This window comes from Aphelocoma coerulescens, chromosome 19 (genome assembly GCF_041296385.1).
Source record: "Aphelocoma coerulescens isolate FSJ_1873_10779 chromosome 19, UR_Acoe_1.0, whole genome shotgun sequence".
Lineage (NCBI taxonomy): Eukaryota > Metazoa > Chordata > Aves > Passeriformes > Corvidae > Aphelocoma > Aphelocoma coerulescens.
The window spans coordinates 6,719,742-6,747,727 of record NC_091032.1 but is presented as its reverse complement, the minus strand read 5'-3'; the positions used below and the strand labels follow the sequence as shown (position 1 = coordinate 6,747,727).

Here is a 27,986-nt window from a genome sequence, read left to right as displayed (position 1 = left end):
GCGGCGGCGGCGGGGCCGGGGCAGGGGCGGGCGGGAGGGAGGGAGGGGGTCTCACCGGGGGCCGGGGGCCGCACCGGGGCCGTGCCCGCCATGCCGCCGCCGCTGCCCGCCGCTCTCCTCGGCCTCGTCCTCGTCGCGCTGCTCGCCGGGCTGCTGGCGCGGTCAGGGCCCGCCGGGCGGGTCTGGGGGCGTGGGGGGCCCCGCGGGGGCTCGGGGGGTGTGGCAGGGGTGGGGAGGGGGCACGGCGGTGGCAGTGGGGGGACAGCGGGTTGGGGGGGGGGGGCGGGTGGCAGCGCGGCGGGTGGGGCTCTGCTGGGGTGGGAGGAGCTCGCCGGGGTCAAGGGGAGGCCCGAGGGGCTGGCAGTGGGGGGTGAGGGGGTTTGGGGGGGCCCACGGGAGTTTTAGGGGTGAGGTGAGGCTGGTTGGAGTAGTGTCAGGAGTGGAGGGAGCCCGCGGGGTTGAGGGTGAGGTGTTGGGGGTCTGGGAGGAGGGGAGTAGAGGGTAAGGGGGTCACAGAGGGCTTGGGGAGGGGTGTCAGGGATTTGGGGCGCTCGCAGAGCTGGGGGAGAGTTGGGGGGAGCCTGCAGGGGATTGGGAGGTTGTAGAGCTGGGTGTCAGAGGCTTGGAGACTTAGAGAAGTTCAGGGGAGCCCACAAGGGTGGGCATGGGGTGTCAGAGGGGTGTGGAGGTCAAAGGGAGCTCTCAGGGCTTGGGAGGGGGGGATCAGGGATTGTTGGGGGTGGTCCTGCAGGGTCTCTTCCCCAGTCTGGGAGCTCCTGTCCAGATGCAGGTGCTGGAGCTGGTGCTCAAAGGGCAAAGAGCATCCCTGGTCCCCAGCTGCAGCTGGGAGACTGACCCTGGCCTTCCCCCTGTCCCCACAGATGGCTGGCATGTCGCCTGGCCGTCACCTGGTGCCGGCAAAAGCTTCATGCAGAGCTGAAGATCGGCTCCTTTGGCTTCTTCTGGGCCCAGAACATCAGCCTCAAGTTCCAGCGGGAGCAGCAGACTGTGGTGGGTACCTGGGTGAGGGGTGGTCACTGGCAGACAGGTAGGGAAGGGGGTTCCAGTCACTTCCAGTCTGGCAGCAAATCCATGGAGCCACTCTTCTACTGAACATCCCCATGGCTGGTACCAGGCCCTTCCTCCCATGGCCATACTTGGGGGTTTGGCTGCTCCTTGCATGATCCCAGGCCTTGGGGGTGGAGTGGGAATGTTGAGATGAGCATCACAAGGCAGAGCCAAGTTTTTTCTTCTCTGACCTACCTGTGTGTCCTTACAGGAGATAGACAACATCTGGATCTCCAGCAAACTGAGCCGGGAGCTGCCGTATGTACCCCCACCCCAGCTCCCTGCCTGCTCCCTTTGGGGGTCTGTGTCACCCCTGGCCCTGCTGGCTGTGCCCCGCTGCCTTTACACCTTTCTGCCATCCTTATTTCCCCGTGGTCAGCTCTGTGAGGGAGTGACCCACGCTTGGATGTTGCAGTGTCTTGTGGGTGCCCTTGTGGCGATCCTGCACATCCCTGGGGTGGGGGAAATCCCTGGTGATGAGGACAGGTGTGCCAAGTGCGAGCTCTTGTCAGAGCTGCCTGTGTGGCTGATCCCCAGGCGCTACTTCGAGCTGTGTTTTGGCGAGGTGCGAATCCGCACGGATCTCCAGAAAGGCCCTGGGTTCCAGCCGTCCGTCCCGGAGACTCCCAGAGAAGCTGATGGAAATGAAAGCAGAACAGACCTGACCCTTAAACCCTCCCTGCTGAGGCTCCTTAGCCAGGTGAGGCACTGGCTCAGTGAGAGGCCGCTGTGGGCTGCGCCGCTGTCGGATATCCCTCACAGCAGCACCTTCCTCCCAGCTCTTTTCCATCCATATGGATTCCATCAACATCATGGTTCTGCACGTGGCCACCTCAGAGTCTCTCTGGCACATCCAGGCCAGCCAGACACGTCTCCTCCTGAATGGCAATGGGAAGAGGTAATGCTGTGCTCATACCCCACTCTGCTTCCAGGGCAGGGAGCTCCTCTGACCCCAGCCTGGTGTCTCTCGTCTCTCTGTCCTGCTCAGCAGCATCCCGTGTCACCTGTGATGTGACACATTAACCTCCTCTGAGGCTGGCCTGGTTCCTTTTCCTGTCACAGGAAGCTAGGGTTGTGCATTCTCCAAATAACGTAGTGCGCCTGGAGTTAGGACATGCTCTGCTTTTGGGAGCACTTGGAGCAGGAACTTGGGGTCCCTATGTCCCACAGGAAAGAGGGCAGGGACTTGTTTTGGCAGCAGCAAGACCCACATCCTCCTTCTGTTCTCTGCTCTCCCCAGCCTGACGTGCGAGGTGAGCCTGACAAAGGTGAACAGCAAAGTCCTCCGGAGCAGCCAGCTGGTGAGTGCTGCGGGAGGGAGAAATTCCACACTTGGAGCCTGGGCACTGGCTCTGTGGAGCACTGAGGACCTGTTCCAGGGTGTCCCTGATGGACAGGATGATGCTGCCAGGTGCTGGGCACTGTGCTGTGCCCAGCTCTCCTCCTGCAGCAGCCACTGGGAGGGCACTGTGTGACTCCCTGTGTGCTCCTTGCCGTGTCCCCTGTGCACAGGATGACACGTGCCTGGCAGAGCTGGCCCTGGCGCTCTCCCTCTCCCTGGAGATCAGCAGCAAGCGGCGGCTGGTGGGCGTCTGGCTCTGCGTCCGGACACTGCAGGCAGAGCTGCACGAGGGGCTTTTCTGCAGCCCCCTCCTGCACCACATCACTGCTGGGGCCCAGCACAGCAGCATGGGGGAAGAGCCCAGCACAGGTCAGGATGGGCAGGGGCAAGCTCTGGGCAGGGCAGGGGCTGGTGGCCCCCATAGCTGCACTGGAGCCAGAGGGATTTGGCTGGGGGATCCCTCCCTGCCACTCCAGGGTGTGGGGGTTAGGGCAAGTCCTTCCCGTGACTCTCTCTGTCCTTCTCCAGGCCCAGGGGAGCCCTCAAAGTCCCTGTCTGTGCTGAGCAGGGACACACTGAAGCTCATCCCCAGGAGGGTGGAGATGAAGCTGGAGAACACTAGCATGGTGCTGTCCATGAACAGCCAGAAGAGGTAAAGGAGGCAGGTGGAGGGGGAGGCTGTCCGAGTCCAAATTAAAGCTGGGGACATGGACCTGGGGACAAGTGTGCCATTCTTTGCTCATCCTTTAGCTCTGACAGACTGCAGAGAGCGTGTCCTAGAGTCCACTCCAGTGGGAAGGACTGAGCTTGGCCTGGGGCTGGGCTCTTGGGGAGGCAGGAAGGCACGTGAGCTGGTTCTCCAGTAGGACAGCTGAGAGGATCCTCAGGCGATGGGATGAGAGCGCTGGGCTGGGCTGCAGCTGGGCACTGGCTGCTGTGTTTGTCTATGCCAGCGTGCTGGTCAGCTGGTGATGAGAGACAGGGAGATGGAGGACGTGACAGTGCAGTTCCCTCCTGGCAGTGACTCTGTGTGTCTTCCAGGCACCTCACCTGGAGCCTGAAGCTGCTGCAGTTTCTATATCAGCGTGAAGAGGAGCAAATCCCGCTGCGCAACTTCACGCCCACCTCAGACCTGGACCAAATGAGTGTAGACCTCCAGCTGGAGGGCAAGTAGCCAGGAGGGCACCCATGGGACAGGGCTGCCATCACTGCCCTCTGCCACCCCTCATTTGTGCTCCTCTGTCCCCCCAGATGGTCTTCTCCTGTCCCAGAGCCGCCAACGCATCGTGTGCCTCAACTCCCTGAAGACCAGTGTGCAGGTGAGCTAGCACTGGGCACACTCTGTCCCCTGAGGGTGGCTGGTTTGGCTCCTGGCATGAGTTTTTTGCCACCTGGCCCTTTTCCTGCTCTAGGTCACAGCCATTGACCTCTCGGCTGCTGTGCTGCTCAACACCTGCATCATCCACTACCGTCACCAAGAGTTTTCGCACTGGCTGGGCCTGTTGGCACAGGAATACAGGTGCCGGGTGGTGCCTGTCCCCAGCCAAGGGCACAAGGGAAGGTAAACTTGGCCTCAGTGCAGCTGCTGGTATCACAGCTTGTTTCCTCTTGCTGTCCACACTCTGGCACGGTGCCTGGGCACTCAGCACCTTATCTGCACAGCCTGTGGGATGGAGAGGCTGGTCAGGAGGCCATGTCCCTGCAGAGAGGACATCCCTCTGGGCCTGCTCCCTGCCAGGCTCCGTGGCACACAGCTCCCATTAACAGCCCATCCCTGCTTGTCCCGTGCAGGAGCTATCCCCAAATCCTAGCGCCCATCATCCTGAGTGCCTCACTGTCCAACGTCAATGTGTCCGTGCAGCTGGGGGACACTCCACCCTTCGCCTTGGGCTTCAACTCCATCTCTGCAGGTACAGGCTGGATCAGGGAGGTGCTGGGCTCTTCTTGGGGTCTGCCAGAGAGGCACAAGGATGGGAATGGGGAGGGCCATGTTGCCGCTGTGCTTGCCTGTGTGTGTGTGGCCAAGGGCTGTGGATCCCTGCCTGGCTGTGTCTGAGGTGCCCAGGTTTGGGTGAGCCCTGCCTGTGCTTCCCCCCTCCTCTGTGCCCACAGACTACCAGCACCTGCGGCCACAGAGCGTGCACCAGCGAGCAGTGCTGGCTGTGGACCACCTGTGCTGGCGGGTGGGCAATGACTCCCACATCCAGCGTGCCCCACATCCCCCCAACATGCACGTGTGGGGAGAAGCCCTCATCCTCGACTCCTTCAACCTCCAGGTGAGGGGCGAGCCGAGGGGACAAGGGGTGGCTTTCAGTCTCAGACTCCATGGGGGTGGCACAGGGATGTGTGGTGGCACAGGGATGTCCTGCAGCCTGAGAGTGATTGTCCTGTTTGTCCTGCAGGGCAGCTACAACCAGCCCCTAGGCATGTCCAGCGCCCAGTCAGATACGCTCTTCCTGGATTGCACCATCCGGGGGTTGCAAGTGGAGTCATCTGATACCTGCACTGAGTGCCTGGCCAGGGTCCTGCCCCTGTTCTGCCCACGGCCTGGTGGGGCTGAGCTTGCCAAGCAGCCGCCCTCTGTCTCCAGCGAGCCCTGGGGGCTGCTCTGGAAGGTGGATCTGAAGGTGGAAGACGTGAACCTTTTCACGCTCTCGGCCGTAGTGGGTAAGTAGCATCCAAGCTGATCCCAGATGTCTGTCCTGGAATAGTCCTGCAGTCAGAGGAACCTGGCATGTTGTGGTGTGCCTCCTCTGTGCCTCCAGCACTAACATGCTGTCTCTCCAGGTGCTCTGGAGCTGCGGCTGGACACGCTGACCGTCCTGGGAAGTGCTGAGAGCTGCACGGTCAGCGTCCAGGGCATGGTGCTGGCCTTGGTCAAGAGCATCACTGAGAAGATGCAGCCGTGCTGCAAAGCTCCTGCCATCCCCAACCCAGTGGCCAACCTCTCCATGCTCTCTGTCACCTACCACAGCAGCATCCGCTCTCTGGAGGTTGGTTTGGCTATCGGGCCACTGCTTTATCCTGTTGTTGGGTAGGATGGGACAGGGGGAGGATTGGCTGGCGTGAAAGGTGCTGGGGGAAGAACAGGGTTGTGCTGTGCTTGCCCTGGCAGTGACGTGGTGCCTGCTCACTCTCTCCGGTGCAGGTGCAGTGCGGCGAGGGGCTGGCGGTGCTGTGGAGCCCACCTGACCACATGCACCTGTACCATCACACCCTGGCCACCCTGCAGTGCCACGAAACCTTGCGGAGCGCCCTCGGCCACAGGACGCTTCCCTCTGTGCCCCCAGACAGCCCCACGTCAAACCCAGCCACCCCTACTGAGTCACCGGGGCCCCTGCAGCCAAAAGGACCCTCTCCCAAAAGATTCCTGTCCCTGTCCCTGGAGCTGAGCTCTGCCAAGCTCACAGCCTTTGTCTCTGAGGCCAACTACATCAGCCTGGCTGCGGAACGGACCTCGGTGAGCTGGCACGGCGGTGTTCTGCACGGCTACTGCCCCGAGCTGGCCGCCGGCTTTGATGGACACAGCATCTTCAGCTTCAAGGAGGTGGAGGTGAAGCTGCTGCCGGAGCTGGAGGAGGTCGTCCGGCACCGCGACGCCTTCCCCACCCTGCGCACCCTCCGCAACCGCGGCTGGGCCTTCTCCTTCGCCAGTGTGACCATCGAGTTCCCCTACCAGTACGACTTCTCCCGCACGCTGGACGCTGCCGTGGGCGTGCAGAAGTGGCTGAAGGGCTTGCACCGGCCCAGGTGCCCCGCCAGCACAGCCTTGCCCCCCGATTTCCTGCTCAAAGTCACCCACTTCTCCTGGGTCTTCCTGGATGATGTCTTCGAGGTCAAGTTGCGAGACAACTACGAGCTGATGAAGGATGAGAGCAAGGAGAGCGCCAAGCGCCTGCAGCTGCTGGACGCCAAGGTGGCCGCGCTGCGCAAGCAGCACGGGGAGCTGCTGCCTGCCCGCAAGATCGAGGAGCTCTACGCTGCTCTGGAGAAGAAGAACATCGAGATCTACATCCAGCGCTCGCGGCGCCTCTACGCCAACACGCCCATGCGGAGGGCCCTCCTCACCTGGACGTTGGCCCACCTGGAGCTGGTGGCCATGGCTGATGAGTCCTTCCACGGCACAGAGCGTGTGTTGGAGCAGATGAGGGACCTGGATGATGTCAGCCCGTTCCCCCCTGAGGGTCTGGAGATGGTCACCCAGTGGTGCCGCATGATGAAGGGCAGAGTTGGCAGCTTCTTTGGTGAGTTGCTTCGTGGGAGGGTGCCCTTGGAGGACAGCATGATGGCTGCGTGGCCTGGGATGGCACCACGTGGTGTGTAACCAAGCAGGGAAAAGAATTTTTGGAGGTTCAAGGGAGGGGGAAGGAAGCAGAGATGTGACAGGACGTCGGCTCCTACTGTGGCCGGAGTGGGGGACTGCCTGTCTCTTTGCTGCCGCATCCCTCAGCCCTTCCTCCGCCCGCAGTGCGGATCCGTGACTACCCCCGGTACCTGTTTGAGATCCGGAACTGGCAGCTGTCCGGCCGGCTGATCGGAGCCGAGCAGTGCGGCCAGGCCTGCTCCCGGCGTCGCCAGGTCCTGAAGCTGGGGCTGCCCTGGGGGGATGCCACAGTGGAGAGGAACATGCCACCCTTGAAGTTCTACCACGACTTTCACTGTAAGAGCTGGAGGAATGGGGGGCTCTGTGGTGGTGTAGGGACAGGGCAAATGTCCAAGCCAACCTCTGTGTCCCCAGCTGTGATTTCCCAGTACACCATTGTGTGGGGGCCCTGCTGGGACCCAGCCTGGACCCTGATCGGCCAGTGTGTGGATCTCCTCACCAAGCCCTCAGAGGACCCCAGTGCCCCATTGCCCTGGTGGGACAAGAGCCGCCTTCTCTTCCACGGAGACTGGCACATGGACATTGAACAGGCCAACCTGCACCAGCTGGCCACCGAGGTGGGTGCCACTGGACTGGGGAACAGCGTGGTGTGGGGTCAGCTCACACCGGTCTCTCCTCACCCCTGTCCCTGCAGGACCCCTACAACACCACGGAGAACATGCACTGGGAGTGGAGCCAACTCTCCTTCCACTGGAAGCCCGGACAGTTTGTCTTCAAGGGCAACCTGGATATCAACGTCCGGACAGCCTCCAAGTGAGTGTGGGGCCACAAGCACGGGGGCCCCCCACCAGTGCTGCGGGGTGACTGGGGTCTCTTTCTGCATTCAGATATGACGACTGCTGCTTCCTGCACCTGCCTGACCTGTGCATGACACTGGACCTGCAGTGGCTGTGCCATGGGAACCCCCACGACCACCATGGTGTGGTGCTGCGCTCCCCTGAGTTCCTGCCTGAGGTGCCAGTGGGGCAGCAGTACGACTCCTACCGTGCCTTCCGCTCCGAGAACCTCAACCTCTCCATCCGCATGGACCTGACACAGCCCAGTAAAGGTGGCTGACAGCATCCTGGGGATCCCCTGGGAGCAAGGGGGATGGGGCAGGGCACGCTGGTTGTGGGTTAGGTGCTGCCATGTCCCAGCCCCATGGTGCTGGCTGATGATGAGTATATTCTCAGAGCACTCCCAGCCCCGGATCCTGCTCTACAGCAGCACCCTCCGCTGGATGCAGAATTTTTGGGCCACGTGGACCAGCGTGACAAGGCCCATCTGCCGTGGGAAGCTCTTCAACAACATGAAACCCAGCAAGAAGAAGCTGGGGCAGCATTACAAGCAGTTGTCCTATACTGCGCTCTTCCCCCGGCTGCAGGTAATTCCCAGGGCTGGGAATCCAGTGTTTCTTCCCTGCTCTGCCTGTGCTGGACTCTCAGCCGCTGCTCTCTGCTCCCTCTCAGGTGCATTACTGGGCCTCCTTTGCCCAGCAGCGGGGGATCCAGGTGGAATGCTGCCAGGGACACATCTTCACACGGGGCACGCAGCGGCTCATCCCGCAAGGTGAGTGGGAATCCTGCCAGCAGCACTTGCAGGTGCAGCAGGGCCCTGGCTGAGCCCTGTCGCTGTCCCCCAGCTGGCACGGTGATGCGACGGCTCATTTCGGAGTGGAGCATCACGCAGATGGTGAGTGACCTGAGCCAGGTCACCGTGCACCTCATGGCCTCCACTTGTGACGAGAACGCCGACCACCAGCTCGACACCCTGGTGAAGAAAACCCACCTGCTGAGCCTGTCCTCCCTCACCTACCAGCGGCACAGCAACCGCACGGCTGAGGAGGTACTGCTGCAAGCAGGGCACGGCAGCCTGTGCTGGCCTGGTGGCATCTCCGGGACGAGGGGATGTTGGTTGTTGTGGGTGCATTGGGGAAGGGATTTGGCTGAGGAAGAGACAGAACTTCAGGGCCTCCAAGCTACCAAGCACCTGACTTTGTCCCATCCCTGGCATGGGCCCGTGCTGGGGTCTCTGGGGTGGTCCCCTGGGCTTCAGTCCCCACACTCTGCCTGCAGGGCCTGGCAGGGCTACAGTGCATGAGGCCACTGGGCAGAGCTGGGGATGGCTTTGCTGTGCTGAGGCTCTGACCCTCTGTGCCCAGGAGCTGCCCCTGCGTGATGGGGACGATGGTTTCCACACACACCAGCTGCACTTGGTGGACCTGCGGGCATCCTGGACCACCACAAACCGGGACATCGCCTTCGGCCTCTACGATGGCTACAAGAAAGCGGCAGTGCTCAAGCGTAACCTGTCCACCGAGGCCCTGAAGGGGCTGAAGATTGATACACAGCTGCAGGCCAAGAAGCTGAAGCGTGGCCCTCTCTCTGCTCACTCCATCCCTGCCAGAGTGACCGCTCCCATCACCAGTGGCCGTCCCGAGAGAGCCTCCTCGGGGGGTGAGCACGGCAGGGAGGGGAGCAAGGGGAAAGTCACAGCACAAAGCCATGCCTGCCTTCACCCTGTACGTTTGAGTTATCCCCCCACAGCTTTGCACTGACCCTTTCTCCTTCCCCAGGGGCCTACATGCTGCAGAAGCTCATTGAGGAGACGGACAAGTTTGTGGTTTTCACAGAGGAGGAGTCAGGGGCCAGCGAGCAGCTCTGCGGCATCGCCGCCTGCCAGACCGACGACATCTACAACCGCAACTGCCTCATCGAGCTGGTGAACTGCCAGGTACCTGCCTGTCCCCACGGCCTGGCTGTGACAGGGGCTGTGCCTGCCCCAGAAAGGTCCATCAGACCCCTGGGGTCTCTCCCTCTACAGATGGTTCTGCGTGGTGCAGAGACGGAGGGTTGTGTGATTGTGTCTGCCGCGAAGGCACAGCTGCTGCAGTGCCAGCACCACCCCGCCTGGTACGGGGACACTCTGAAGCAGAAGACATCCTGGACATGCTTGCTGGATGGCATGCAGTACTTTGCCACGACAGAGAGCAGCCCCTCTGAGGGGGAGCATGGCCAGCTCTGGCTGGAGGTGAGTGTGTGGTGGGTGAGCTGCGTGGGGGACAGGCAGTGCTGTCAGTGCCCTGGCCAAGGCAGGGAGAATGGGGACAGCCAGCGGTGCCTCCTTGCCTCCCCAGGTGAAAAATATTGAGGAGCATCGGCAGAGGAGCCTGGACTCTGTGCAGGAGCTGATGGAGAGCGGGCAGGCAGTGGGGGGCATGGTCAGCACCACCACAGGTACTGCCCACAGCCCTGGCTGCTGTGCCTATCCCAGTCCCACTCGGATGTGACCCCAAGGCTGGTAGAGCTGAGAGCACCTGGCCTGGCCCTGTGTGGCTCCAGGAGGTGGCTGATGCTCCAAGCCTTGCACTGTGCAGTCTCCAATGTGCCAGGACATGGCACTCTGACTATGGTCCCTCTGCCTGTCCCCAGACTGGAATCAGCCCTCGGAAGCCCAGCAGACCCAGCAGGTGCAGAGGATCATCTCTCGCTGCAGCTGCCGCATGTACTACATCAGCTACAGCCATGACATCGACCCCGAGCTGGCCACGCAGATAAAGCCCCCTGAGACCCCTGCCAACCAGGAGAAGGAGGATCTGCTGAAGAAGCAGGAGGGTGGGTGCATGCAGGCAGTGTGCCTTGGTGGGTGGAGCTCTGGGCTGACCCACGGTTGGAGGCTAACTCCAGGGGTGGTCTCTTTTGGCCCTGCTGAGGTCAGAGGGCTGCATGCAGGAGGAGTCCCCAGCACATTTCTGGCCATGCTGAGGCCCCACTTGCCCTTTGTGTCCCTGCAGGAGCTGTGGACACCTTCACCCTGATCCACCATGACCTGGAGATCTCCACCAACCCTGCACAGTATGCCATGATCCTCGACATAGTCAACAACCTGCTGCTGCACGTGGAACCCAAACGCAAGGTACCCACAGGGCTCCAGGTGTCCGTGCCACTCAGTGCACCCAGGCTGTCCTAACCTTGCCCTATCCCTGTGTCCAGGAGCACAGTGAGAAGAAGCAGCGGGTGCGTTTCCAGCTGGAAATCTCCAGCAACCCTGAGGAGCAGCGCAGCAGTATCCTACATCTGCAAGAGGCTGTGAGGCAGCACGTGGCCCAGATCCGGCAGCTGGAGAAACAGATGTACTCCAACATGAAGGTGAGCCCACATCCCTGGTTCCCTGGGATCCCCACTCCAGGGCAGAGGGTGCTAAGGGTTGTCTGTCCTTCAGTCCTTGAAGGATGACAGCAAAAACGAGATCCTGCTCGACCTGAACCATCGGCTGCAGCAGCAGCTGAGCCAGGAGAAAGCTGACCTGCAGCTGGAGAGCGAGGAGCTGAACATACTGATCAGGTAGGACAAGGGGGAATGGCTTTAAACGGAGGGTGGGTTTGGATTGGATATTAGGAAGAAATTCTTCCTGGTGAGGTCCTGGCACAGGTTGCCCAGAGAAGCTGTTGCTGCCCCATGCCTGGAAGTGTTCCAGGACAGGCTGAACAGGGCTTGGAGCAACCTGGGATAGTGGGAGGTGTCCAACCCAAACCGTTCTATGATTCTATGATCTCAGCCTTCCGGAGCATTGTGTCCCCCTTACCCCAGGGCTCCCACATCCCAGCTCCCTCCTCTGTGCTGCAGGTGCTTCAAGGACTTCCAGCTGCAGCGAGCCAACAAGATGGAGCTGCGAAAGCAGCCGGAGGACGTGAGCGTGGCACGGAGGACCGAGTTCTACTTTGCCCAGGCACGCTGGCGCCTGACGGAGGAGGATGGGCAGCTGGGCATCGCCGAGCTGGAGCTCCAGCGCTTCCTCTACAGCAAGGTGTGGAGTTGGACAGTGCCACCCACAGCCCCTGAGCTGGGGACAGGGATTTTGGGAGCTGATGGCTTTGTCTGCACAGGTCAACAAGTCCGATGACACGGCTGAGCATCTGCTGGAACTGGGCTGGGTGACCATGAACAACCTCCTGCCCAATGCTGTGTACAAGGCAAGCGGCAGCTGGGGGAGCAGCCCTGCATCCTGGGGACCCATGGGTGGCCTGGGTTGAGTGGCCTGTCCTCACCCCAACCACCCGTCCTCTTCCCTGCAGGTGGTGCTGCGTCCCCAGAGCTCCTGCCAGTCCGGCCGGCAGCTGGCACTGAGGATTTTCAGCAAGGTCCGGCCGCCCGTGGGAGGCATCTCCATCAAGGAGCATTTTGAGGTGCCAGGGCTGGGCCAGGAGGTGCCAGGGTCTCCGTGGGGCACAGGCAGTGTGTGCCTGGCTCTGACATGTCTCCTTCCCACAGGTGAATGTGGTACCTCTCACCATCCAGCTCACCCACCAGTTCTTCCACAGAATGATGGGTTTCTTCTTCCCCGGCCGTAATGTGGAGGAGGAGGAGGTGGGGGATGAGGAAGATAAGTCCAAGCTGGTGACAACAGGTGAGAGGCTCGTGATCACCCTCCCCTCTGGATGTCCTTGAACAGCTCTAGCTGTGTGTCCAGGATATGTTTGTGGGCAGCTGCTGTCCAGCCATGAGTTGAGGAACAGGGATTTGTGGTCTCCCCTGTGGACAGGGAGATGGTTGGAGGGTCTGGGTCATGGCTAATCCCTGGCTGGACACCACCACCACCTCCTGCCCTGTTTGCCCCAGGGATCCCCGTGGTGAAGCCACGGCAGCTGATCGTGGCCGATGACTCACTGGGCCCAGGGAAGGGAGTTGCTCAGGGACTGAACCGGACATCAGGGGTCAGAAGATCATTCCGAAAAGCACCCGAGGTACCTCCTGCTGCTGTGAGGGGGGAATCTGTGAGAGCCCTGCCGTGGTGCCAGTCTGTTTTCCCTTGACTGCAGGGCTGCATAGCCATGTCCTCCCACACTTCCCTCCCACACTTGTCTGTTTTCTCCTGCTCCCTCCCACCATGAGGATTTGCATCCTTTACAACCAGGCGCCTGCACGCTTGATGTGATCCCTGTATCTCATTTTTCTAACACCCTGCCAGTGCAGCTCTCACCTCTCCCTGGTGAAGCAATGCCGTGGCCTAGTGCCCGGCCGTCCCTTCCCTGCTGGTTCCTGGCTGTGTCCCCCCTCCTTCCCTTCTGCTCATGGCTTCTGCTCTGTCCCCAGCATCCCGTGGATGACATCGACAAGATGAAGGAGCGTGCAGCCATGAACAACTCCTTCATCTACATTAAGATCCCGCAGGTGCCACTCTGTGTCAGCTACAAGGTGTGGGATCAGTGGGACAGGGCGTGCCTGGGGGTGGCTTGGGGCATCGTCCCACACTGCCTGACACCTCTGTCACACAGGGGGAGAAGAACAGCGTGGACTGGGGTGACCTGAACCTGGTGCTGCCATGCCTGGAGTACCACAACAACACATGGACATGGCTGGACTTTGCCATGGCGGTGAAGAGGGACAGCCGCAAAGCCTTGGTGGCACAGGTACGTGGGACCACATCCCTCTTCCCACTCTGGAGGCTGCCAGAGCTGCTCTGCCCAGGATGGAGATGGTAACCCCAGGGGGTGGGTGTCACGTTCCCCAGAGCGGGAAGCAGCTGCACTGGCTCAGCAGCTCAGGCTGTCACCCATGCCAAGGGCCCGGGATGTGGCCATGGGGGGTGCTGAGCCCCCTGACTCCCGGGACAGGTGATAAAGGAGAAGCTGCGCCTGAAGCCGGCGGCGGGAGCGGAGGCCCGGGGGAAGCTGGAGAACAAATCCGACGGGACCATCCAGCAGCAGGAGGAGGACGAGAAGGCTCGACTGCTCATCGGGCTGAGCGTGGGCGAGAAGAACCCCAGCAAGAAGTCGATCTTCGGCAGGCGCAAATGACGGCAGCACCCGGCAGGCCGGGAAGGGGCTTGGGGTGCCCCGTGCTCCCCCCTTGGGGGGGCACCCCGAAGGCGGAGAGGGGGCTGCGCTGCCCGAGGAGGGCTGAGCCACATGCAGGCCCTCGGCAGCCCCGTCGCTGTGGGGCAGGGGTGGAGCAGCAGCACGGGGATGTGGGGCACAGGGTGCTCCGGGACCGCTTTGTGGGGTGCAGAACCCTCGTGCCAAGGGTTCCTCCTGTGAGCTTCCCCCTCTCCCTGCTGTGCGGGTGCTGGGCCCAGCCCCTGGGCCTGGTGAAGCAGCAGGATCGCTCCAGGCTGGGAAAAAGGGGAGCAAGGAGAGAGTTTAAATAAAGAGTTTTTAATTTGGAACAGGCGCAGGCCAGTGGCTTGTTTCTTGCGTCACCCTGCAGTGCTCAGCACCATGCCCCACCTCAGCCCGGCAGCACCACATCACGGGGGCTTCACCTCTGGGCTTATCCAGGAGTTGCTCAGGGACCCCGTTTTGGGACTCAGGGCACCCCTGCATTGCCCTGGGCTCAGCTGTCCATTTACCTTTTTCCGGTCTCCTCCGTGAGCCCAGGGCCGTGCCGGGACTCAGCAGGGACTGCAGGCACCCCCTCAGGGCTGCAGTACGTGGGGTGCAAAGAGAGGAGGAAAGGTTGAAGGGGGAATGGCAGAGTGTGTAGGGAGGGGATCCTGGAGAGGGGCTGGGATCAGTCCCGGGGGGGGAAGGTGAGTAACCCCCGAGTGTGTAGGGAGGGGATCCTGGAGAGGGGCTGGGATCAGTCCCGGGGGGGAAGGTGAGTAACCCCCGAGTGTGTAGTGGGGGTCCCGGGTGGGGGGGATCGGTCCCGGGTGGGTGTCGAGGTGCTAGGGGCAGCCCCGCCGCCGAGCCCCGGGGCGGGGGGTGGTCGCGGCGGGCGGGGCGGGGCGGGGCGGTGGGGTTATGTAAGGCGGTGATTACCGGGGACCGGGCCCGGGGCGCGGCCGGGCGGCGCCGCGATGGGAGCGACGAGCAGCGGCCCCGACCCGGCCCCGGCTCCGGTGCGGCCCCCCCAGGTGCGTTTGGCGGCATCAGCCCCGGGGATCCCCCTGGGCATCCCCCGCCCCGGGGTCCCCTCGCTGACGCTGTCCCCGGTTCCGCAGGGCCGCGCCGTGGGGTCGTGGGTGCGGGCGCTGCTGAGCCGAGCAGGGTCGGTGCCGGTATCGGTACCGGTGCCGGTACCGGGGCTCGCCCTGGCCCCGCGGGGCCCCGCCGAGGAGCCGCCGCTGCCCGGGTGGCCGCTGCCGCAGCTCGTCTCGTTGTTCCTGCCGGAGTTCCCCGTCCGCCCCTCCGCCCGCCAGCAGCAGCTCAAGGTGCCGTCCCGGGGCCCCCACCCTCCGAACGGGGTCCTGGTGCATCCCAACGGGGTCCCCGATCGTCCTCCCGGGGCGCCCGCGCATCCAGCCCCGGCAGCCCCGGGCGCCCTAGCGGGTCCCCTCGCACCCTGTACCGGTGTCCCTGCTCGTCCTACCGCCGTTCCTGCACGTTCCTACCGGGGTCCCCCAGCGCTCTGAGCATCCTCCCGCGCCGTCCGTGCATCCCGTGCCACCATCGCGGCATCGCCGACTGCCTTACCGAGCTCTCCTCGCACGCTCTGCCGGGTCCCTGCGTATCCTACCGGCGTCCCCGGCCGTTCCACCGGCTCCCCTTCTATCCCCGCCGGATCCCCGTGTCGGGTCTCGGTGTGTTCTGCCGGGGCTCCTCTGCACCACACCGGAGCTTGCTGTCCCACCGAGGTCCCGCGAGTACTCCCGGGGGTCCTGTGCATTCTGTCAACACCCACCGCTGCCGTGCTGGGGTCCCTATAGTGTCCCCGTCCCCCGTGTCCCTGTGCCCCATACCGGGTCCCCATGTACCCTGCTGGGGTCTCTATCGGGTCCTCCAGGTCCCCATGTGTCCCCACCGTCTGCTTTGAGTGCTCTGTGCCCCTCACGTTACCCCACGCAGGAGCCCCAACCTGAGCACCCCAAATCCATCTCCGTGGAGAGCTCAGCTCCTGTTCCTCCCCTCAGATCCTGGGTTTCGTGGCCAAAGGCTCCTTCGGGACCATCCTCAAAGTGCTGGACTGTGGGCGGGAGAAGGTCTGCGCCGTGAAGGTGGGTGCTGACCCCCGGGGCCCATGGGTGCCCCCACCTGCCCTTGTCCCCCCCCCTTGACAGTGCCTCACTCCCCCCGCCCCCCCAGGTGGTGCCCAAGGTGGAGGTGCTGCGCCGTGACACCCTCAAACAGTGCAAAGAAGAAGTCAGCATCCAGGTGAGGGGGAGCCCAGGAGGGACCCCGGCCCGTGAAGGGGTTCAGGGTGGCCATGGGGACATCAGGAAGCCGTGAGAGCTGCGGATGGAAGACGACAGAAGCGGGGTCCCCGGCCCCTCGTGACCCCCCTACCCCGGGGGCCGCTCACCCTCTTGTGCTTTTGTGTCCCCAGAGACAGGTCAGGCACCCGTTCGTCCACGGGCTGGGGGACAGCTGGCAGGGCCAGCGCCACCTCTTCATCAGTGAGTGACCATCTGCCCGCGGGCTCGCCCCGGCCCCCCCTGCCCGCGCACGTGTCCCCGCCGCCCGCACACGTGTCCCCGCACACGCGCGCGCTCCCCCCGCGCCGCCGCTGCCCCGCGGGGATCCGGGCGCTGCGGCCGCCGCTCCCACCCCGCACCCTCCGCGGGGATGCGGATGGGGGACAGGGATGGACACAAGCCACGGCGGGACAGGGGCCGGTGTGGGGGTGGAAAAAGCACCCCAGCGCTGGTGCCTGCCCGGCCTTGATGGCTGCGTCGCCTCGGCCGCTGCGGTTTGTGTGTTCGCGGTGCCTGTGTGACCACCAAGGACCACGTCATTTTAATACCTCATGTGGCCCTGGGTGCTTGTGTGTTCCCAGTGCCCACAGGGCTCTGTTGCCGATGTCACCGTGGTACTTGCATGCTCTCATGCCACCTTACTCATGCCCGTGTCACCTTAACCTGGTGCCCATATTGCCCTGGTGCTTGTGCCACCTCACTGCCTACAACCCCAGTGCTTCCACCACCTCGATGACCAGTGACCCCTCCTGCACCCCTGTGCCCGTGCCACCCCAGTGTCCCTCGTGCCAACCCGGTCAGTAAGGCATGTCACCTGTCCCGGCAGTGTGCACCTACTGCAGCACCGGGGACCTGCACGCGCTGTGGCGCACGGCTGGCTGCTTGGCTGAGGCCACCGTCCGCCTCTTCGCCGCCGAACTGGTGCTGGTGCTGGGTGAGTAACCCGCCATGCTCGGGACAGCCACCACTGTCCCCACCAACGGGGACCTGCAGGGACCCCAGGGGTGGCAATGGGCACCGTGCTGGGAGGGGACACACGGCACTGACTGCTCTGTCTTGTCCCCAGTGTACCTCCACGACCTGGGCATCATGCACAGAGATGTCAAGGTGGGTGGCAGTGGGGCTGGGTGGCTGGAGGATGGGGTGGGGGGGGTCTCTGAACCCCCAGCACGGAGAGGCCACCCCAGTGCCTGTCTGATTTCAGATGGAGAACATCCTCCTGGATGAGAGAGGTAAGAGCCTGGTGGCACTGCCTTGGGGACACGCCATCCGTGGGGACACCCCGTCCATGGGGACACCCTCTCTATGGGTTCCCACGTGGTGTCTGGCCCCACAGGACACCTCAAGCTCACCGACTTTGGCCTCTCCCGGTACCTGCAGTGGGGCGAGCGAGCCCACACAATCTGTGGCACCCTGCAGTACATGGGTAAGGGGGACTGTGCTGGGGGGGCTGTGGTGGAGGGCACAGACCCCCGGGTGCTCACTCACTCTCCCCACAGCCCCAGAGGTGCTGAGCGGGGGGCCCTACAGCCACGCGGCCGACTGGTGGTCCCTGGGAGTCCTGCTCTTCGCCCTGGCCAGTGGGGAGGTGAGGACCACAGGGTGGAGGGACAGGGACACCTCAGGGAGACCCTGAATTCACTGTCTGTCCCCCCAGTTCCCTGTGGCGCCAGCGGGGGACCATGTGGCCATGCTGGAACGTGTCAAACAGAGCAGCTATGAGAGCCCACCTGAGTTCAGCCCTGAGCTGGCCCGGCTGCTCGCCGAGGTAACCCTCCTGCCTGGATTTTGGGGTTCCCACTGGCCCCAGGGCCGGATGTTGGGATTTCCATTCTCACTGTCCTCTCTCTGTCCGCAGCTGCTGTGCCACAACCCCCTGTACCGCCTGCGCTACCTCCACCACTTCCAGGGCCACCCCTTCTTCCGCGGGGTGGCCTTCGATGCGGACCTGCTGCAGAAGGACCCGGTGGTGGTGGCGGTGGCCCCGCGACCTCCTGAGCAGCCCCCACCCGACCCCGCCACTTTTGCCGACTTTGACTACGACCTCGCCGCCCCCCCGGACCGGCCCTGGCCTGGCTGAGCCACCACGGCTGGGACCCTCGGCATCGCTCAGGGACATCCCCCTACCCCAGCAGCGGGTCAGACCCAGCTGGGCCGGGTCCCCCAAGGGGTTACCCGGGTACCCCCCAATCTCATCCCCGGGTATCTCAACTCTGTACCTCTCCCCGCGGGAGCAATAAACCCGAGAGCCGCGGACACTGCTGCGGCTGCTGCCGTGACTCGTGGTGGGGAAAGCGGGACGGGGCGGGGGCTGGGCCCTCCTCCCTCGGGGCGGGCTTGGGGCAGGTCTGGGGGCTGTGTGGGGTGGTTTCCCCGGGACAGGCGATGCGGGGTTCCCCAGGGTCGGGGGTTGCTGGGTCCGTCTGTCCATCCCGGTGTCCGTCCGTCAGTCCGTTCCCCCGGCGCCTCACACCGCGGCAGGGGGCGCGGCCATCGGGTAAAGCCACGCCCACTCCCCCGCCCGCCGCCCCAACGGTCGCCCCGCGCGGTGACGCGCGCGCGGCGCAGCCAATCAGAGCCGCGCGTGGTTTTCAAACCGGCGGCGCGCGGGCGGCGGCGGCCCCGGGGCTCGAACCCGAACCGGCGGGCCCAGGGCCCAGACCGGGAGCGGGGCCGCGACTGAGAGCGACCGGAGTCGAGACCGCGAGCAATCCCGGACCATGCAGCGCGCCAAGACCCCCGCCGTGAGTGCGGGCCGGGGCTGGGGTTCGGTTTGGATGTTCCGGCGGGGCCGGTTGGTCCCCGAGGGGGAGGCGGGTCCGGTGCGGCCCGCAGCGCTCCCGGTATCTCTATGTGTATGTATGTGTGTGTGGTGGTGGGGAGCTGCCGGTGCTGCCGCCGGTGACCCCCCCGGTGCCCCCCCCAGGCGCAGAAGCGGCCCCGGCGCACCCCACTGCAGGAGCTGCAGCTGGGCGCGGACCGGACCAGCCTGACCCCCCTGCTCCGCCGGCTGCGGCTCAAGGTCGGTGTGCGGGGGATAACGGGGAGGGCTGCGGTGTACCGGAACCGGGGATCTTGCGGGGGTTAGATGGTACCGGGGCAAGGGGAGGGCGGGCGTTTTTACTGGAGTGGGGGAAATGGGGAGACCGGGGCAAAAGGCTGCGGGGTGCAACGGGAAAGGGCAGCGCTGTCTTGACTCCCTTTTCCTCCTAAAATGTCCTGTAGGACCATGACTGCGCCACCCCAGCGTCCTGCGCCCGGGGCTCCCGCAGCAGCGTCACCGCACATTGCACCCCAGGACTCCCGCGAAGTGCTACCCTGGGCCCTCCCAGCAGCATCTCCCCAATGCCTTGCATCCCGGGGACCCCCAGCAGCACCACTTGGGAGCCCTCCAGGACCTCCACCCGTGGCCTCAGGACTCCCACCCTTAAGCCTGGTGCCTCTGAGGCCCCCAGCAATCCCACCCTTACGCCTGGTGCCTTGGAGACCTCCAGCAGCACCAGCCCAGAGGCCCCTGGCAGTCCTATCTCAGTGTCCAGCATGCCAGAGCTCCCTGACAACACCATCTCAGCCCCTCTGTGCAGCCCAGTCCTAGGTCCCAGCACCTTGGAGCCCCCCAGCAGCACAGTGCCAGCTTCTCTGTGCAGCTCCATCCCTGTCCCCAGCACTCTAGAGCCCCTCAACAGCACAGTGCCAGTCTCCCTGTGTAGCTCCATCCCGGTCCCCAGCACCCCAGAGCCCTCCAGCAGCGCTGTGCCAGCCTCCCTGTGCAGCCCCATCCCAGTCCCCAGCACCCCAGAGCCCCCCAGAAGCGCTGTGCCACCCTCCCTGTGCAGTTCCATACCGATGCCTAGCACTCCAGAGCCCTCCAGCAGCATCCTTCCAGTCCCCTTGTGCAGTTCCATCCCAGTGTCCAGCACCCCAGAGCCCTCCAGCAGCATCATTCCAGTCCCCTTGTGCAGCTCCATCCCAGTGTCCAGCACCCCAGAGCCCTCCAGCAGCATCCTTCCAGTCCCCCTGTGCAGGTCCATCCTAGGATCCAGCACCCCAGAGAGCCCCGGTAACACCGTGCCAGTCTCTCCACGCAGCTCCATCCCAGTGCCCAGCACCTTGGAGTCCCCTGGCAGCACCATGTGCAGCCTTGTCCTGGGACCCTGCACCCTGGAGTCCCCTGGCAGCACCACGCCAGGGCTCCCCAACCTCATTAGCTCAGCGTCTTGCAACCCAAAGTCTCCTTGCAGCCCTGCTCTACCACCCTGCAGCTCTGGGTCCCCTGGCAATGCCAGCACAGCCTCCTGCACCCCAGGGCCCCCTGGCACCAGCTCCACCCCACAGAAAGCTCCTTTCCACGGGTGGCGAGCAGCACCTGCAGACTTTTCTTGCAGCCCTCTGGCCTCCGAGCCCCTGTCTGCAGATGGGAGTGCTGGTCCTCTGCATTGCCAAGGCACCCCTGAGGGAGCTGAGTCCCCCGCCCCTGTCCCCCCAGAGCAGAGCCCACCCGACCTCCCTCCCATCGAGGCAAGTGGGTTGGAACCTGCTGGGTCAGAAGCCACTGTCACCCCTGTCCCCTCGCCTGAATTGACCCTGGGTGCTGTGTCCTGGATGTTGCCGCTGGTGTGGCTGGAGAAGACCCTCAACACCTCATTCCTGGTGGAATCCCTGCGGCACAGCCTGCCCCTCCGCAAGCCACAGCAGGATGCCAGCTGCAGTGTCACCCCCGTGCCCACCACAGTTGCTAGCACCAGCACAAGCCCAGTGCCCACAGTGGTCACTGGCACCAGCATGACCTCTATGTCTGTGGTCACTGGCACCAACACGACCCCTGTGCCCACCGTGGTCACTGGCACCAGCATGACCCCTGTGCCCACTGCAGTTGCTGGCACCAGCACAACTCCAGTGCCCACCATGGTCACTGGCACCAGCATGACCCCTGTGCCCACTGCAGTTGCTGGCACCAGCACAACCCCAGTGCCCACCACAGCCATTGGAACCAGCATGACCCCGGCGCCCACTATGGCCACAGGCACCAGCATGACCCCGGTGCTCTCCATGGCCACCGGCACCTTCATGACACCTCGGGACGTGTGGGAGAGGAGCATGAACACATCCAGGGGAAGCATCCCCTGTGCCAAGGACAGCGCTGCCGAAACAGACTCACTGCTCTGGCAGTAAGTATGAGGACGTGCCCCCCTGGATGGGGCTGTGGCACCTGTGAGCTGTCCTTGCCCTAAGCCCTGTCTCTGTCCCCAGCTGTCCCCGGGAGCAGCTGAAGACCCTGCCGCGGGCAGAGCTGGAGGGGCGGCTGGAGAGCACCCTCATCATCATCGAAGCCCTCTCGCTGCAGCTGCGTGACTGGCAGGAGAGCCAGCGGCTGCGGCCTGGCGTGGGGCCGGCCAAGCAGAGGGACGCGCTCACACAGACGGACATCACCCACCCTGAAGGGGTAAGAGTCCTCTCTGAGGTGATGCCACCCTGTTCCCCGCAGCCTCGGTGCCGTGACAGTGTCCTTGTGCCGCTGGCAAGACGGTGACCCCGTCTGGGTTGGTGGAGCGGAAGTAAAGCAGGGCTGCTGCATCACGGCATCACGCGCCCGGTACTGCATTGTCATGCCTGGATCAACCCGCTGAGTTTGCTGGATTTGAACCCTCGTGGGGGGAAACATCCCTGGTACTCGTGGGGGGAGGATAGGAGGTGACGTGGCTGACCAGCTCTCGCTGGCCCCAGGGTGGAGCGGGGCTGGTGTGAAGCCCCCTCTGCTCTGATGGATGCCCTTGGGAGGAGGAGATCTACTGGCAGCTCTACCTCGAGCTGTGGAGGAAAACGGAGGCTGTGCAGTGGCAATGGGGAGCGGAATGGGATCTGGAGCTGGGTGCCGTGGGCACAGTGGCTGTCACTGGTGATGAGTGTGCCAGGTCTCAGCCACGCAGGGCCCACGCATGTGCCCGGTGCTGCCTGTGGCAGCTGCCGTAACGCCGGTGTCCTTGTCCCTTCCCCAGAGCACCTGGAGCAGCCAGTGCCCCCTGTTCCAGGGCCTCGCGGATGCCGCCTTTCGGAGCTTGCAGGACGAGCAGGGAGCCCTCGTGCAGGAGGTGAGCTCCTGCACATCCCTCTGCTTCTTCTCCTTTCCCCCTGGGTTTTGGGAGACCTGTTGGCACACATGGCAGCTGTACCTGGTGCCTCATGGTGCTGTTTGCTCCCGCAGCAGGAGCAGGAGAGGGCCCTGGTGTCCCAGTGCCAGGCTGTACCTGAGAGTGCTCCCAGCAAGTTGCAGAGCTGCCTGGAAGAGCGGGATGCCATCAGGCAGCGAGTGGATGAAGCCCTACGAGCCAAGGAGCAGGTAAGGGGACAGCTGTTGTGGGATCGAGGCAGTCTCAGCTGTCCTCATGCCTTTGGCAGGACATCCTGCATCTCTGCCCATCTCTGGAGGTGAGGATCTCCCTGGCACCCCAGAGGAAGAAAATCCCAATGTGGAAGGCAAGAAGTGCTGTGTGATGGAGCTCTCTGGATGTTTTTTTTGGCACGGGCTGTGCACCCCTGGGAGCAGGAGTCCCAGGCTGATGCAGCATGCAGGGATGGCTCCTGGGAGTTTCCCCCTTGTGTGACAGCATGGCTGGAGCAGCATCCTTTCCTCTGCAGGGATATCTCTTCCTGGAGGCTTTCTGTGCCCATGCCAGTGCCCAGATCTGTGCCCGTGACCAGAGCCTGGCCTCCCAGCAAGAGCTGAGCATGCTGCTGGCCCGTGCCATCAACCTGCAGGTACTGAGTGGAGTGCTACCCCCAGCCACCCCACACTGGATCAGGGGCTAGAAGGGCATCCCCACGTCCTGAGCTTGGGTGATGCTCTGCGATGGGCTTGGGTGCACCAGAGGTTTCCTGGTGCTGCTGCTGAGAAGCTTCTGCAAATTCGGCCTCAGGGCTGGCACTTGCCTCCCTTCATGGCCATTAAATGTGGTTTTTCCACCACGGCAGTGCTGACTCATCCCTCCTACCCTACAGACATCCCTGTCTGCTGAGGCGCAGACTTTCCGGGAATTCTTAGATGTCACCTTTGAAAATCTGGAGAAGGAAAGGAGAGCCCTGGATGAGGAGGTGAGCGGTGTCCCATGGGGGGGGGGGGGCTCAGCCCCTCAGTGCCTTGTGCCCTGGGTGCTGTGACCTATCCCTGGTGCCATGTGCAGAGTGCCACGCTGAGCTCTGCCTGGTGCTGTCTCCCTTCCCAGCGAGAGCAGACGAGGGCCCTGGTGTACCAGTCCCATGCCATGTTGGAGCGTGTGCCTGGCAAGCTGCGGAGCTGCCTGGAGGAGCTGGCTGCCACACAGGAGCGAGCAGAGGAAGCTCTTCGAGCCAAGGAGGAGGTACAGGGGTGCCCAGTGCTATGAGATGTCTGAGGCACAGGGTGATTTGGGGCACCCCTTGGTGCGAGAACACCCTATGGAGAAGAGTTGCCCCAGAGCAAGCACCGTGTCTCCACAGGCATCCTGCCAGCTGCAGAAGACCGTGGTGGCTCTGCAGGACACAGAGGCTCAGCTGGAGCAGCTGACAGTGGCCAACTCTCGCCTGGGCAAAGGTGGGGGTGGGTGACATGGGGGCTGGAGCTGCCTCATCCCCACTGCCCCTGTCCCCCCTGGCTGACAGCTCTGTCCCTCGCAGACCTGAGCTCCGTGATGGTAAATCTGGCCAGCGTGGAGCAGGAGCGGGATGCGCTGCAGCAGGAGAACGAGAAGCAGTGGGAGGAGATGGCCCAGTGGGTTTGAGCTCTGATATCCTGAGCCCCCTCCCCACCTCTTGACCCCCAAAACACAGCACGCCCTGATCCCATCCCATCCCCACAGGCTGGCACGGGAGAGGAACTCCCTGCAGCAGGAGTGCAAGGAGCTGTGCCAGGAGCTGCGGGAGGCCACCGAGTGCCGGGAGGTAGGAGCTGCCTGACCTTGCCCGTGCTGCCGGCCCCCATCACGGCCTCTCCAGGAAAGCTGGCAGATGGCCAGGAGCGGGATTAGCCCTCCTGTGGAGGGGGGATGAGCTTGTGAGGGCGGGTGGGTTGACATCCCGCACGTAGCGCAGCTTTTAGCTTTTCATCCTGCCCGGCAGGGATTCCCAGGGAGGGGGCTGGGCAGCTCTTGGAGATAATTTTCCCCTGCAGGCATGGAGCCATCCCCCAGCCTGTCCTGTGTCCCTAGTAAACTGGTTTGTAGGGTTTGGTCTGCTGGGATAAAGCTGCCCCTGATTAGAAACAGCACCCTGGGGCATGGGAGGGTCTGTGCTGAGGGTCCCGGTGAGCCCCCTGGGATCTGTTTGACTGCTCACAGCTGTGTCCCCCCACCCTCTTACAGTTCCTGGATCAGGAGAACCAAATGTGCCGCACGCAGCTGCTGGAGGTGGAGGCCAGGCTGAACTCCACGCTGGCCACGCTGCAGGAGCGTGTCCTGCAGCACGAGGAGCTGATGGAGTCCCACCAACGCCTGCGGTACCGCCCCACTCACCAGCTCCACTCAAACCCCTCTGGTTTTGGGAAATCAAGCCCTTGCTGGGTGTCAGAGGGGACATTGTGACCATGGTCACTGCTGCCCCAGCCAAGTGTGGTGGTCTGGGTGGGTGGGAGAGGCTGTGGGGAAGCCCAGCAGATCCCATCTTGAGGGAAGCTGACTAAATCTGTGGGATTTGCACCGTTGCTGGTTCACGATGAGAGGCAGGCATTGAAAATGTCCCCATCCCACATCAAGGAGGGGAAATGCTGCTCCTGCTGAGGCTGATGCTATCCCACAGGGAAGAGCAGGCTGCCCTCAGCAAGGAGCTGAACAGCACCAAGGCTGAGCTCAACAGCTTGCAGAAAAAGAGGAACAAAGTTTCTTGGTGCTCCAAGGACATTATGGAGAGCAAGATGCGGTTGCAGGAGCTCGCTGACTGCCTCAAGGCTGCTCTGGAAGAGCAGGTAGGAGCCCTGTGCTGGAGACAAGGACAACAGGGTGGCCCAGGGGGTCACATACCCGTGACTCTCCATGGCACGGCTTTGAGACACTGTGCTTGCTGGGGCAGTCACAAGCTGCACTCTGGTGCTCTGCTCTCCTTCCCCTCTGAAGGATGATGATGATGCTCCATCGAGAAGCAAAGCCTGGACCCCGGGCCCCCGGACCCCGGGCTGGCAGACACCGCGCCGTGCCTGGACCCCGGCCTTCCGCACCCCGGCGTGCTGCACCCCGCACCACGCCAGCAGCTCCTCTGTGGGCAGTGTCCTGAAAGCTGAGGCAGGGAAAGGTGAGCTGGCACTTGCTGCTCTGGGTTTTGGGGAGTCCCAGGATGGGGATCATTCCCTCCCATGCTGGGGGATGTGCAGGGCTGGGCACAGCTGCTGTCCTCTCTTCTCGTAGATGCCGATGAAACCACCAGGAGTGGGAGTAGAGTTGCCAAGGACAAACTTGCATCCACACCAAAGCCAATAGGTATTGGGGCTGTCACCCTGTGTGGGACCCTGCTCTGAAGCTGCAGGGCTGCTGTGCAGAGGGATGAGCAGGCACACCTTCCTCTGTGTTCCCTGGGGCTGATGTTCCCTCTGTGTTGTTCACGAGACTCTTTCCTACTTGCAGACCCTGAGGACACTCTGCTGGACAGCGTGAAGGAGCTGAGAGCTGTGGTTTCCAACCTCGCCATGCTGAGCTGCCGCATCCAGGAACTGGAGCAGAGCGAGTTCAGGGCACTGCAGACGGAGATGTGAGTTCAGTGGGGGCTCATGTCAAGGGCTGGGCAGGGGCATCACTCTCCTGGGCATGGCCTTTCCTGCAGGCAGCCTGCCTGGGTCTGCCTCTTGCCCCAGCCCTGGATTAGACTTCTCCTGCCATGGCAAGATGGGTTTTTTTCCATCTGGCTGGGCTGGACCAGGTGTCTTCTCTCACCACAGGCTGAGTGGGATGGCCAGGAGGGGGTTTGGTGCTGTGCTCGCCTGTGATCCCCACCTGCTCACCACCACTGTCCTTTCCCAGCTCTGACCTGCAGCTCCGCCTGGAGACGGTGACAGCCGAGAGCCAGGAGAAGGTGGATGCCCAGGCTGCCACCATCGCCAAGCTGAACAAGGCGCTGAGGACCAAGCTTGAGGTGAGCCAGAAGTGGGCCAGAGCTCACCCCAGGGCAGAGACGAACTGGGACGGGCGCTGATCTAGGACACAGAGAAATCTGGTGATGCCCCATGGGTGCTCCTGGCTTGTCTGACCTCCTCAAACATGAGAAAACCTGCTCCAGGGTGCTGGGGGTGGCCAGGGCTGGGCACTGCCTGACCCTGCTTCTTCTTCCCTGGCAGAATGAGAAGGAGCTGCAGGACGTGGTGAAACAGCAGGAAGAGAAGATGTTTCAACTCATCGACAAGAGTGGGGAAGTCACGGTGTGTGATGGGGGCAGGGGCTGGGCAGCACCCTTGGGGGGGCTGCCAGCCACAGGACCCCTCTCAGCATCCCCTCTTCCCCCGTAGAGGCTGAAGGCAGAGGTCTCCCAGCTGAAGCGCTCGCTCCAGCATGCAGAGACGGAGGCCAGGGTGCTGTGGGAGGAGATGCGGGGCAAGGAGCACCAGGTGGACACTGCCTACGTCCAGGAGCGGGTCATGCTGCGGCGGGAGGTGAGGCCGGGGAGCTGCCGGGCTGAGGGCTCCTCATGTCACCCCACCATGGACAAGGAAACCTCTTCAGACCTTGCTCCTCGCACCCTGCCCCCCACTTCAGAGCTTTACCCCACAGGGATCTCAGCCGGGCTTGCTCCTTTTGCAGGTGGATAAACTGCGGCTGCTGCTCCTGGAAAAAAAGGATGAGAATCTGCAGCTCACTGACAAGTACCTGGAGGAGGTATGGGGAGCCCCAAGGGGCTGCCCTGGCTCCACTCATAGAATCAGAATGGTTTGGGTTGGAAGGGCCCATAAAGATCACAGAGTTCCAACACTCCTGATGTGGGCAGGTCCCCTTTCCCTTCTGGCCTGGTCCCTGTCCAAGTTTGGAGCACAGTCCTGACAGGCATCTCCCACCACCACAGGTCCGCGGGCTGGAGATGAAGCTCCATCATACCCAGAAAGTGCTGAGGACCCACGAGAAGATGCAGGAGAAGATGAAAGAGGTGAGATTTACGGTTCATCGCTCACCCTTGCTGTGACTGCAACAACACCAACCCAAACACTATTGCTGCTGCTGTCCCCAGGTCCTGTCGGCTGTCCCTGAGGTGGCTCTGGGCTGCCAGGAGCTCCAGAGCCTGCTGCGCTACCTGGGCCTGAAGCCAGCCAGCAAGGAAGCTGCCGAGCCGCTATAGCCTGTAGCCTGAAACCTTTCCTGTTGTTAATGTTGTAATTATTTACTGAATAAAGTCGTGTTGGCTTTTACCCCGCCTGGTGTGTGCATTCAGGAAGCTCCTGGTGCTGTGGGTGGGGACAACTTGTCCAGCCTGTGCCGGTTGCTCCTGTTCCGTCACGGGGCTGTGGGCACAGCTCCCTGCCACCCCCAGGGCCTCTCCTTATTGGGGGATACGTCCCTCCCCCCTGCCAGTGCTTGCTCACAATAAGGGACCGCGTTCCCCAGGCTCCCACCCTGCGGCCTCAGCAGCAGCCGGAGTGCCCGGGCTGAGCCAGCTTCCCTCCCCTGCTCCCCGCTCCTCCTCCTGCCCTAGATTCCCTCTGTGCCCTGCTCCACAGGGGCTCGTCTGGATCCTGCACCCCATCCGTGGGGCTGTGGGCACACACCTGTTGCGTGGGAATTGTTCCATAGGCTGGATCCCGCATTTTATTGCAGGGGTGGTTCCAGAGGCTGGATCCTGCACCCCCATCACGGGGCTGTGGGCACATGCCTGTTGCACGGGGATGTTTCCCCCTCCCAGCCTGGCTCCAGCACGCAGCATCCCATGGCTCAGCCAGCGCCGGGAGCTCTGCCAGCTCCTGCTCCCAACCCCCCCCCCCTTGCTTGGTCCCCGCTGCTGCATGGAGGAGGGGGCTCCCTTAGGGGCTCCTCGGCCTCCCAGAACAGCTCCAACCTCACCTCCCTCCTTCCCTGCTGAGGCAGCTCCTGCGGGATCTCCCTCCCGGTGTTCCTGACCCCAAGGATGCTCCCCACCGCCACG

The 27,986-nt window shown here is 63.2% G+C and overlaps 3 protein-coding genes across 4 annotated transcripts; all 3 read left to right on the top strand.

Annotated features, from left to right (window-relative positions):
• The first annotated feature begins 79 nt into the window (after positions 1–79).
• Positions 80–13,937, top strand: BLTP2 (bridge-like lipid transfer protein family member 2). The gene is made up of 39 exons (XM_069033241.1): positions 80–161; positions 882–1,011; positions 1,280–1,326; positions 1,606–1,768; positions 1,848–1,966; positions 2,309–2,369; positions 2,581–2,779; positions 2,939–3,062; positions 3,452–3,576; positions 3,662–3,729; positions 3,823–3,971; positions 4,202–4,320; positions 4,523–4,686; positions 4,813–5,077; positions 5,198–5,403; positions 5,559–6,654; positions 6,879–7,070; positions 7,149–7,351; positions 7,429–7,547; positions 7,622–7,842; positions 7,967–8,157; positions 8,243–8,342; positions 8,416–8,618; positions 8,935–9,229; positions 9,349–9,506; positions 9,597–9,803; positions 9,910–10,009; positions 10,205–10,387; positions 10,567–10,688; positions 10,766–10,921; positions 10,995–11,116; positions 11,399–11,579; positions 11,659–11,745; positions 11,848–11,958; positions 12,044–12,179; positions 12,392–12,516; positions 12,866–12,967; positions 13,048–13,182; positions 13,387–13,937. Exons 1-39 carry the CDS (start codon positions 91–93, stop codon positions 13,567–13,569), a joined length of 6,738 nt encoding a protein of 2,245 aa, XP_068889342.1. The 5' UTR covers positions 80–90; the 3' UTR covers positions 13,570–13,937.
• Positions 13,938–14,560: 623 nt separating this feature from the next.
• Positions 14,561–18,152, top strand: RSKR (ribosomal protein S6 kinase related). 2 transcript variants are annotated; one of them, XM_069033351.1, is made up of 12 exons: positions 14,561–14,627; positions 14,715–14,924; positions 15,624–15,707; positions 15,796–15,864; positions 16,037–16,106; positions 16,732–16,839; positions 16,972–17,012; positions 17,110–17,137; positions 17,242–17,331; positions 17,405–17,493; positions 17,563–17,673; positions 17,764–18,064. In XM_069033351.1, the coding sequence occupies exons 1-12, from the start codon at positions 14,571–14,573 to the stop codon at positions 17,983–17,985; spliced, it is 1,179 nt and encodes a 392-aa protein (XP_068889452.1). In that variant the 5' UTR covers positions 14,561–14,570; the 3' UTR covers positions 17,986–18,064. The 2 variants fall into 2 exon arrangements, with proteins under 2 accessions (XP_068889452.1, XP_068889451.1); XM_069033350.1 differs by lacking the exon at positions 17,405–17,493 and having other exon boundaries at positions 17,286–17,331; positions 17,764–18,152.
• Positions 18,153–18,541: 389 nt separating this feature from the next.
• SPAG5 (sperm associated antigen 5) lies at positions 18,542–27,212 on the top strand. Its single transcript, XM_069033304.1, has 23 exons — positions 18,542–18,649; positions 18,832–18,927; positions 19,131–21,073; positions 21,156–21,348; positions 21,902–21,994; positions 22,108–22,242; positions 22,542–22,661; positions 22,902–22,994; positions 23,126–23,260; positions 23,379–23,472; positions 23,556–23,649; positions 23,738–23,819; positions 24,239–24,372; positions 24,672–24,837; positions 24,986–25,160; positions 25,274–25,345; positions 25,490–25,613; positions 25,883–25,994; positions 26,197–26,277; positions 26,365–26,508; positions 26,657–26,731; positions 26,916–26,996; positions 27,078–27,212. The coding sequence occupies exons 1-23, from the start codon at positions 18,626–18,628 to the stop codon at positions 27,183–27,185; spliced, it is 4,374 nt and encodes a 1,457-aa protein (XP_068889405.1). The 5' UTR covers positions 18,542–18,625; the 3' UTR covers positions 27,186–27,212.
• Positions 27,213–27,986: the final 774 nt, after the last annotated feature.